The 12,184-nt window shown below is 38.4% G+C and overlaps 1 protein-coding gene across 1 annotated transcript in view; it reads right to left on the bottom strand.

Annotated features, from left to right (window-relative positions):
• Window positions 1–12,184, bottom strand: part of LOC117503839 (anoctamin-1-like) — a 127,235-nt gene that overhangs the window by 62,632 nt on the left and 52,419 nt on the right. Inside the window, 4 exon segments of the mRNA XM_034163101.1 lie at window positions 268–319; window positions 404–458; window positions 1,984–2,135; window positions 4,406–4,504. Of these exon segments, the coding sequence (XP_034018992.1) occupies window positions 268–319; window positions 404–458; window positions 1,984–2,135; window positions 4,406–4,504 (358 nt within the window).

Below are 12,184 nucleotides of genomic sequence, written 5' to 3'. Positions count from 1 at the left end.
TACAGGGAATGGTCCAAAAACAGAGGCTATCCAGCAAGCTGCAGTTTGATGGACAAAAATGCCTTGTTGATGGCAGAAATCAGAGAATAATAGCAAGACTGGTTTAAGCTAATAAAAAGACACAACTACACCGACTATACAGTATATTGATGCCCGCAGTAACTGCATATTAGAGTCAGAATGGGTCCATCATTAATATTAACCCGGCCCAACGCGTAAAGAATGAATACTGCTGAAACAGGGTCAAGACAAACATTGTGTTCTCACCTATAGTTTGACAGGTTTGTACACAAACTGTACGTCTCAGGATCTCGTATACCTAAGAAAGACATAACACAGTTAGTCTGGTCAATAAATCAAACTCGGAGCAACAGAAACAGAGTGAATTTTACTAAGAACTTACTATTCTGCCCCTTGTGGCGTTGTCGAAGAATGTGTCTTTCGACACAATGTTGTACCTGTGAGAAACACAACCATGGAAGGTGTTATACTCTGGAACAAGGGACAGGAGCAATGAAATTAGCAGAGTTCATAGAGTGCGTTCAGTAGGTACAAACACTTCCCAGTGCAATTTTAGACTTTCATCATGCCAACATGATGCAACGTAGTGCCCTTTCCAATTCTTAATGATTGACTGAACTGAACACAAAAAGATGTGTTAAAAGGGTCATATTCTACATTTATTCAGCATGCTAACACAGGTCAGAGGGCATCTTAAACCTGTCTTCTAAAAATACTCAATGCCAGACCTCAAAAGACACATTTGTGTGCCTGTCACTTTAAATGGAGAAGAGCTGTTGTCCTATTTGGAAGGGGCCATTTCTCTCTCTCTCTCTCTCAACCACAAACTTTGGGGGCATGTCTCACAGAGTTAGACCAACTGCGTGGGAGTGGATTAGACCAAAGATGAATTTGGATGTGTGTCGAAATGGTCCCTAGTCAAAAAGGCCCCTACTTAAATGGCCCCTGAGTCAATACAGACCAAGGTCAATATGGCCCATCACCTAAATGGCCCCAAGTCAGAATGGCCCCTGACCTAAACAGCCCCTAAAGAATATTTTATTTGTGGAGGTGTCAGAGAGGAGGATGTTGAGGAAACTGATCAGAATCCTGGACAGCACCCCCACCCTCACCCTCTGCATGCCACACTGACATCCTGTGCACATGTCTTTAAAAAAAATCTTGACTGTTTACTGTCACTGTTTTGGTACTCTGGCAAAATAATTTCCTTTGGGATAAATAAAGTTGATCTTATTCTTATTATTTATAATTGGTTTATATAAACTATGAAGACTTTGAGCAATTTGAGCATAATTCCAAACATACTATAACTCAGCGTCAAGTATGCAAGAAATGATTTAGAGTAACCCTAAATATTTTCTGAGATGGTTGGATGGACTTACCCCTACCTTCAAATCAAAGATTGTGCTTCAGAACCTAGAAGTGGAATAACAGTAATATTCCTTTAGAGACCGTTTTGACTTGGGGCCATTTCAACCCATTACGTAAGAGTTCAACCCATTTCACGTGTAAATTATTGCTTAGAGCAAGGTAATTTCTACATGCTCTGGTTAGAATTATGAGTATTTTCAGAATATCTGACATGATTTTGCACAGTATTACCAATTCAAACCTGTGACCTCATGGACCTTTTATCTCCTAGTCAAATTAAAATAATGAGGAAGCACAAAGCACACACACCACAAAACAAGCGGCTGTCCAAATACTTAATACACAAAAAAAGCTGAAATTGCTACAACATCTACTTTAACTGGATACACCTAGAAAAATATACTGTAGTTCATCAATGTCCAAATATATATGGACCTAAGTGCACCTTTTCTCAGATTATGGAGTCAGAATTCCTTTTAGCTTCTGCGACACGTTGCTGACGCAGCAGGTTTTCGGGATGTGCGCGCTAATGTGTGTGAGTCAGCGAGAAGCCGAGGGGGGAAAAAAGTGTTGAGTGTTTGTTTGTCTCACAGGTGAAGTTTGTCCCTGGAGAAGCAGTGGGACAGCAGCTTGCTGCGTCTGTGGTCCCGGTGCGACACTTTGGGCTGAAACGGTTGGTTCAGTTTCCTCCACACTGTGTTCAAACTGGTACTGAAACCACTTTCCTCTTTAAGTTCATAACTCTGCCAAAACCCACAAGACACAAAGAGAGAACATTTTTTAAATATGTAAAATAACGGTGGAATTATACGGCGGGGCCACAAAACCCAATGCAAAAGCGTGACAACGTGTATCAAGAAGTCAAAAATTTTATTTCAGCTTTGAAGGGTCAAGTTACAGTAGTTTGTCAAATAACAAAATGTGCTTTCTATTTATAATTCTAATACAATGATAACATTACCAGCAATACTTATGTCTCCATATACATTTCTACACGCTTTACTTTTTCTTGTTCCCCCCTTTTTAATATTATTATATTTAAGTAAATATTGGAGGAGTGGGGTACAATTACTTATACCTAACAGCTAACATTAGCTTATCTAGCCAGCCTTAGCAACATTCATCGTAGCTTACAAAATAGTTGGTTCTTTTGTGTTTGATAACCCACATTAATTCATACTTTTACCCACATTTATTTTATATGTATTTGTTAATACCGTTACTGTAGGTTTAATTACGCTATTATACTTTATACACTAATTACCATTTTTGTTTATCGTGTTAGCTCGCTGGGTACAGTTGGCTTATTCACGGCTAATTTAGCTCTTCCACTATAACTAGCTTATTTTCGCCATTTACAATTCTATTTTACACGGTGTAGATTTTTAATGATTCATCAGTTTATGTGTTCCTCTAAAGATATCAACATATAGTACCTAAGTTCTTAGGTTTCCATTTGATAGCATAATGATTATACCTTTTATTTTCCTATAGTATGCTAACAGAGTTACTTTAGATAGATACCAGTACACTCACACACTCACAGCTTCTACTTCTACAGCTTAGCCTACCAACTATATTTGATTTTACTACTAGTCTACATACTAATTACCTTTACTACCATCTTCTCCTGTGATGTCTTATCCTTCTTATGCCTTATTATTTATTATATTATATATACGTTTTTCTTGAGCTGCTTGGGTGGGTAGGGAGAGTTCCCATGGGATAAAGAAGCTTTTAACCTACCATCCCTGGTTCTCAACACCAGGCACCTAAGTGGCTCTATTCTACTCTTTTCTACTCTTCTATTTTACTCTTCCTTTTTAGATATACCTTTGTATACTGGCATATTTCCACCTTAGAACTGGAATATAATATATAAGATACACCTTACTGAATTTTCATGACTCAAGAACAAAATTATTGCATCACATGGTGAGAAAATAGAAACGATTGCATCATATTTCGGCTAAATATAAAATACCGTATAGCACTGTGACTTGTGAACAAAAATATGGTATTGTAACTATAAAACATTGCATAATATTGTGACTTCAAATGAAATATTGTATTATTTTGTGAACTGCAAAAACACAACATATTGCATCATATCTTGACCAAAAATACAATTTTATACTGTAACATGAAACTAAATATATGGCAGCACGACAAAAAATAAAACACTGAACAGTGTTGTGATTTTTTTAAATGCATTATATCATTATTGAAAACAAAATAAAGTATCATATCATGCATAGCGAATAAAAATGTACTGTAGCATGACTGTGAAAAATATTACAGTATATTATCAGTTGTGAACAAAAATATTTAATCGCATATAATACTGTATTGTGACTATCACTGACATTTTGACTGAACATGTAGTACAACTGCATTGCGAATCTCATACAAAAATTTTTCTCCTGTTCTGTGTTGTGACTATAAATAAAATACAGTACTGTGCAAAAGTTTTAGACATTTATTACATTATAAAAGCATTAAAACCTATGAAAACCTGATAAATATTCATAAATAAATGACGTGTTTGATGAATTTCAACTTCAGTGAGAATCGATATGGATATATTGGAGTTACGTGTGATTTTTCAGTATATAAGTTGTGGGACCTCCAAACTATTTGAAGAAAAATACAATTTAAAGTACGAGTAATTGTGTTTTACAATCATTTTAATATTGCATGATCATTTGCAACTGTGTTTGTGTGATATTAAGCGCCTTGGGGCAACTGTTTGTTGTGATTTGGCGCTATATAAAAAAATTGATTGATTGATTGAGTGATTGATATTCTACTGGCCAGTAAACAAACAAAGAAGTTATTATAGAATAAAAAATAAAGGTCACATATTCACTTTTGTTGGAACTGATTTGGTGTTAACATGCCAATAAAAAAGGGGGGGGAATCAAACAAATTTTTTTACAACTATTAGATGCCTAAAACGTTTGCACAGTACTGTGTTTTACAATATCGTGACTTTGAGCAGATGAGCGCTCACCGTCTTGGTGTGAACTTTAATCTTGAGAAACTCTGCCTCTCTGCAGAGCACCGGCCAGGGCGCGTGGAGGCGGGTGAAGCTGGGGCCGTGTGTCTTCAGCTGAAAAAACAAAACGCACAGTAACGCCCCTGACGTTATTTCAAAAGTCGACACCTGAAAGAAAAACAGATTTTGACATTCGGAGTCCTATATTTTCCATCAGTGACCTCCCACCACTTTGACACGTGTACTATAAAGCTTCTGGGTGACTAACAAGCTCCTTTTAAAACTTCAAACTTTGACGTTTTGGGACTTTCCTCAGCATACTGCTTGGCTGAAAATGAAACATGCTCGCCAGGCCATCTGTTGTTACCGCTTTGTAATCACCGACTTTGTCATTCTTCACTTTGTGCCGCATGTCGTTGGCAGTTGTCACAGTTGGGCTCTGGAGATTCGGCCGACCGACAATCCCGGCCTCAAAAAGTGAAACACTTTGACTAAGCCCTTTCGCCATCAGCGCTACTTGTGGTATTAATAAAATATAAACGCAGCCTCGGTCGCTTAATCCGAAAGCACAGCCGGGAGTGTTTTTGTTTTGTTGACACAGCCTCGGTCCACTAAAAGCTCCAAGTTTGTCCAGACACAGCCACAGAAAGCCTGCAACTCCTGCTGAGTTGTCATGGATGTCTTGGTGGCTTCCCTCACTAGTCTACTTCTTACACAGCTACTCCGTTTTTGAGAACTACCTAATCCGAACAGATTTGCCATTAAGTAGCATAATATTTGTATTACTTCCTGTCGAATGCCCCTGAAGTCCAAGACTTAGACTCAGCAACTTAGAAATGTTCATGGATCCACCCCAACTTGGTGAAAGAGGAAAAAAAAAGCCTGTAAAAGTGAATATTAGGTTGTCCAATTACTTATGGGCTCTGAAAATGGAGGGACTGTGTATACAAATGACCACAATTCCTAAATAGTTTGTTAAATATTGCGATATTTGTTAAACCCCTTGAACTAAGGCTAGGCTACGTCAGTGAGTTCAATAGATGGGCTGCAGCCCCCTGGTGTACCATGATGGTACTGCAGGTGGTCCGGTCATTCTTTTTTTTTTTTTAAGGTTTTGATTTTCTAATTTGTATTAAAACTTAAATTACCTAAAAATATTTACAGCATAGGTTGTTTCATACAGCAAAGACATGGGATGGGCGGCACGGTGGATAAGCGCCTTTGCAGCGCCTGCCCCCAAGCTTTGGAATAGTCTCCCCTTCAATATTAGGGCATCCCTGAGCCTATAGAGACTTTTAAATCCTCTTTAAAAACCTACTTTTTTCCCCCTCTGGCATTTCCGAAATGAGCAGTTGCATCTTAGTCTATTTTTTATTCTGTTCTTATTGTTTTTGTTGCCTGCTGCAATTGTATTGTTATTATTAAATTATTTATTTAGTTATGATGGGGCATATCTTGGTGCCCATTTTTCTTTTTTGTACAGCACTTTGGTCGACCGCTGTCATTTTAAAGATGCTTTAGAAATAAAGGTTGAGTTGAGTTAGTGGTTATTACTGTTACCTCACAGATTGCTTCCCACCTGGTTCATTCTTCATGGAGTTTGCATGTTCTCCCCGTGTTTGCATGGGCATGCTGTGGGGGATATATAGTTCATTTTAGTGTGATTGTGAGTCAAGGTTTGGTTTGGACCCAAAGGACTTTCAGATTAAGTTTGGGAATGATTGATTCTCACTGCAAGCACATCTTGATTGTTTTACTGGGTGGATGTCCAAATACATATGGACCTAACTGTATGCAGCAGGGTTGTGCTGTTTGTGAGAGTGGAAGTAGGAATGAAAACTAAAGCGATGCCAGCGGGGGACGACAGCCAGGTAACCTTACCCGCCTCAGACCCCCATCAACTTCTGTTAGGAGCTGGAACGAAGAGAAAGGTGGCGGGCAAACGGTGGAAACCCGACACGATTCTCTTTCTCCTCTCTCGACTCCTACTATCGTGAGATCTTTTACTTCCCCGCCCCTCCTCCTGTATATTACTGTAGCTCCTGGTCTAGGCTGGACAGTGTTTCACAGGCTGACTGACTGACTGGATCGCTGTCACTCTTCTTGGATTTCATTATCTTCACCCTCTCACCTGTTAAACCTCCTGAACTCAGCTTTACTACTTCTTTACGGATAAATCGAGTGATGTCTGCAGGTGTTCTATGATTTAGAACCAAAATACATAGAATACCCTGTTGGGCTCAACCAAATATGCGTTAACCTAGTTTATTTTAATTGTTTTTTAGCCACCTGCACAGAATGAAAATTTCGACTTAATCATGCATGAGGTTCAACAGAAACCATACCGCTGCTACTAAAAGAAATCACTGTTTTGATTATTTCTTACTGCGACAAAGCTCTTCTGTCCTTCATGATCTTAGTCCCACCTTCCACTGCTACCTTTTGTTCCGTGCCTTCACTTGAAGTCATTATTGAGCTGTCTCACCCTGTTTTCTTCCACCTACTCCTTCACTTCGTCTCACCAGCCCCATCAAAAAGCTGAGGTTATAAATACCTACCAGCCTGGAGAAGGTTAATTAGTAGAGGGATTTCCATTTAGCTCTTTATCTCTGTGGGGGGGAACTAGGACGGAGCCGGGGTGTCATTATGGCGGGGGGTGGACAGTATGAGAGGGTGATTGGTTGTGCAGCGGGGACTATGGGAACTACTCGTAAAGAGGATGGCGACAAGAAATCAAGTCGGAGATGGTGAGAGTAAGTGAAGGAGACAGGCAGGTGGAATTATGAAAATGGTAAAAGCGCATTCGTCTACGTCTTAAACCGTATAAGAATGTGCTCGGTTGTGATTTTTTTTTGTCCTTTTTTCTTAATGGAGTAAGTTTTCTTTTCGTAATACCAAAGGGAATTCTTACGAAACACTTAATCCAGACAGAAAACTCACTTCTTGAATTAACGTCTTCCTCAGACTTAATTCAAACTGTAAGAGGATGTCGCAAAGAGATCAAAGGTCGGCTCTATAATCCGCCCTCACTGTTTTTTTCAATATGCAGTTAGGTTGGAGCGTGTCACAATTCAAATTGTTAAAAAGCAATGTTTTACAGTTTGTACTGCACCATGCTGCCCCTACTTCCCAGGTCATGGCTGGTACTTATGTACCCATTTCTTGTGAACACACACCTGGACTTGAACCCCAGTCTTTATATCAGTAGTCCAACTCTTATCCCAGAAAGTCTACTTTATTACATTACTGAAATGGAAAATGTTCTTTCCAACTTTGTATTTCTGGCCACATTCATCTCATAATCAGCCCAGAAGCTATAACGAGCACAGTAGCGACAGTATTCTGTGAAATGTAAAGTTTCTCCCAAACAGAAAATGGCAAAATTACTTCTAGCTCATGAAGTCCTGGAAACTTTCAGAATATTAAAGATCTTGTTTCAAGCTGCCATATGGGCCAAAGTACAAAGCTGCCAATAGGAAAATCTCTTGGTTCTTTTCAAGATTTACCACATGCCAATTTTTTTTTTTTTTTTTTTTTTGACATAGATTTGTAAGTTCGGTTCAAAAACATAACTGTCTTAAATCTTCCAACCACAAAACAAACAGTATGATACAAAGCCCAGGAAAGCAAATTCCAAAATACTAAATCAGTTTTGGAGAGCAGATAAATGTGACATTTGTAGACCCAAACCTGAATCTTTTTTTTTTTTTATTAAATGGTCAAGTCCCCCATTATCAAGCTTTCATTCTAACTAATGATCTTTCATCCGCAACCTTTGATATAGACTGCTGATCGGAAATGCTAAACTTTGATCCTGAATACTCCCCTTTGAGCCTGACTGCTGATTTATTAAATCCTAACTGCCAGTCTTTGATCCTAATTAAAGAACTTTGAACCTAATCAATCATCATTAATACTAACCTTTCATCCTAATCACTGAGCTTCGATCCTGATCACTTTTGATTCACTGGCAAAGATTATGATTTGTTGTCATTTCTTTGTCTTCCTTTAATCCTATTATCAAGTTCAAAGGAATTGGGGTCAAGGAGTGGATCCTGACCTTTGATCCTGATTGCAGAACTAAACAGTAATCCTGATCATAGCATAAAAGGAATCAAGTTTTGAGATCAAAGAAATCAGGATCAAAGCTCAACTATTAAAAGCAAGATCCACCCTTTGCTTTTTTTCCTGAGTGGGCTGAACATGCCAATATTCTTGCTACATTCACATTCAATCAATTTTCAATCAATCAATTTTATTTATATAGCGCCAAATCACAACAAACAGTTGCCCCAAGGCGCATTATATTGTAAGGCAAGGCCATACAATAATTACGTAAAAACCCCAACGGTCAAAACGACCCCCTGTGAGCAAGCACTTGGCGACAGTGGGAAGGAAAAACTCCCTTTTAACAGGAAGAAACCTCCAGCAGAACCAGGCTCAGGGAGGGGCAGTCTTCTGCTGGGACTGGTTGGGGCTGAGGGAGAGAACAGGAAAAAGACATGCTGTGGAGGGGAGCAGAGATCAATCACTAATGATTAAATGCAGAGTGGTGCATACAGAGCAAAAAGAGAAAGAAACACTCAGTGCATCATGGGAACCCCCCTAGCAGTCTAAGTCTATAGCAGCATAACTAAGGGATGGTTCAGGGTCACTTGATCCAGCCCTAACTATAAGCTTTAGCAAAAAGGAAAGTTTTAAGGCTAATCTTAAAAGTAGAGAGGGTGTCTGTCTCCCTGATCTGAATTGGGAACATTAAAGGCTGAAGTGATCTACAGGCTAGAGATCTGCAGATTAGAATTATACCCCAAAATGGGGTCAGTTGGGGTTCATTGTGTTGCTGATGGACACGTGAAGACACAAACAGAATTTCCTTGACCCGCCACTTGGCAGACATGCCGCCCTACCCGCTGAGCTACTCACAAACCATGCAACATCTACTGAAGCCTTCGGGAATTCTACTAACCTCCACATAAACAAATCAAACGCCTGACATCGTTCCACATGTTGGTTTGTGTCGCCCATCGACAATAGTTTTCTCTCATAGAAAAATAAAATCTAAAGCATAAATATTCCAACAGCAAGTCAAACTTCTGATTAGCCACATTAGAACTTGATGACCTGTTGTTAGGCTGTGCCAGGATAACAGACCAATCAGGATTTATCTGAGGGTAGACAACGGTAGTTCCTGAGATTGGAAGTGTGTTTATGTTCATCCAGCCTGTTCTAGAACTATTCCCATGTAGTTCATGGGCCAAGCAGGTTTTCGGTACCACTTGTGGGGAAAAAAAAATGACATTTAGAATCCAGCCCCAGTGTATCATGGCCTACACACAAATGTATGATAGCCATCCCAGGGAGGTAGCTGTAGCCAGGTAGGGATCAATGAAGAATTACACAGAGGTCAAACTTTAAAAATGCTCCAATCATGTTGGACACTATATCACATTATTTGTCTGATTATAACAATTCCAAAAAGGTATAGTTTGGACTATCTATGACGGAATGTTCTGGAGTTATGGGGTCAAAACAGCAAAAATGATGACAGAGGTCAATTCAGTTTGTACAGGGGTCAAATATTAAAGTTGCTCCATTTCAGTAAAAAAAATTATGCAAATTATTTTTGGGTTAATAGGGTTCTAAAAAGGAATAGTTTACACCATCTGTCATGCTTAGTTATCATGCTACAGGGTAACATATGTCACATGTAATAGAATTTAGTGGATGTTGACCTTGTTTGACCTTTACTTTGGAGACAAAGCATTCAACACAGCCAAAACTATTCCATCTATTGATACTTTTATTTCAACCAGTAATCGGAAATCTTAGATCCTTTAATTCAACTCAAAACCAGGAGAGAAAATGAAAGTGTTGCATTATATTTTTGTTCAGACGGACTAACCTTGTAGATTTTATGATTAAATGTCTGATATATTTTACGTGTAATTAATTTCTATCAATTATTATTATTATTATTATTTTGCTTTTCTTCTTCCTGTTCCATTTTTATTTAATAGACATGATCATCAAGTATGTTTTGATTTTTGATGGTATTCTCAAAAATCTGAATAGTTTACAGTTGTATTTCTGTTTATTAACTAATCAGATGGTTCCGGTGGTAGTATCACATGGATCTTAACACTATAATTTGTATATGTCTGAGACAGAGAGCGTACAGATGCACTGTAATAACAGAGCGAGGCGCGCACACACACACACACGAGAACAGAACTACACACAAGTACTACTTGTAATGCACAATTACTGCACAGCAATTTGCACACGTCAAAAAAAATTACCAGTTCAGGCTAGAGAATCAATACAAAGGAGAGAGAGCATAGCAGCTGTGAGTGGAAATAACGTCAGCCAGCGCACACAAAACCTTCACTCCATCGTGTGTCGAAAGTCTTATGCACAGTAACAGGGACAACAGAGTTAAAACACATATATCGTGACTTTTTGAGTTTCAATGACTGAGTTTACCCAGCATAAAACATTGTTTTAATTAAGATGTTTTCACCCATTAGTGAGATTCAGTAACTTTGAAATTTGCTTCTATCCCTTAACGTATGTCTGTGAAAATGATGATTATTACGTTAGGCTGTATTCAAGAGAGCACAAATTTATGCAATCCACTATTTTATTTTATTTACATTGCTAGATGTGTTTATCATGAGATTAATAAGCATAGTTGTAGATTTTTTTTTTTATAAAGTAGGCATAAAGGGCTGCAGACAGGTTTGGTATGTACAGAATACCTAAGAATGTGTTTATCTTGTTTAGGAAAGAATGTCCTTGGAAACAACAGAATTCATTGCCTAATAAAGCTGACCTTTGACCTCATCGAGCTTGACCCATGACCATGACCTTCAACCACATAATTGATCTTTGGCTGACATTATCAGGACAATTCTGGAATCCACAATCACGTGTGCTCCAGGTTTGGTCCAAATCAGGTTGAAAATCAAATTCCTTCACTTTGACTCTAATCAATTTAACCTTGGTCAAAATTAACCCTATTTTGGGGGTCAACATTCTTCCACATACCAAGTCTGGTGCAAACTGGCCAAAGAACTTGGGAGACGTGGGCAACCAAAAACAGACAGACATGACCTTAAAACTGAAGACTGACCTTCGCTAAAATTTGACCTTTCATTGGCGATTAGGAAATCCACCAACATACGAGCAGCAGGTTTGGTGCAAATCAGACTGAAATAATATATACGAGTACAACAAAATTTTGACATTTGACCACAGTGAACTTCACTTTTACCAAAACAAACCCTTTAAGGGCAAATCAGGAGTCGCATTTCTTCCAAATACCAAGATTGGAAGGAGTAGGAAGAAACACACAAACAACCAGACAACATATGGCTAAAATTATTGTAAAAATAAATAAATAAAAATGTGTAAAAGTCCAAAGTAGGGTTCACATACTTTCTATCACCAATGTAAAGTCATACTTGAATTGACAGCTTTCAAAACATAGGGTGACATAGGAATTTCTTGCGCAAATTGTAGTCATGTACTTCTTTTATTGTCTATAAAAGTCAATGGGATGTGAAAACAAATTTCCAAGACTTCCACAAACTAAATCTTGTTTCAAAGTTTTGGATGCAGATTTTCGCCATCATGAATTCAACATCAGTCTGCACCATCAAGAAAACAGTATATTTCTGTGAGAAAATGGAGGATTTTCATCATATTCCACTGTGGATGGTCCAACTGTTTGAAAGCCAGAAGAAAAAGTGTGACTGGCTGAGAATATAATGACTACAAATAATAATCACCACA

This window comes from Thalassophryne amazonica, chromosome 22 (assembly GCF_902500255.1).
Source record: "Thalassophryne amazonica chromosome 22, fThaAma1.1, whole genome shotgun sequence".
Taxonomy (NCBI): domain Eukaryota; kingdom Metazoa; phylum Chordata; class Actinopteri; order Batrachoidiformes; family Batrachoididae; genus Thalassophryne; species Thalassophryne amazonica.
Note: the sequence above shows the minus strand (reverse complement) of the source record. Positions and strands in the feature narration are given on the sequence as shown.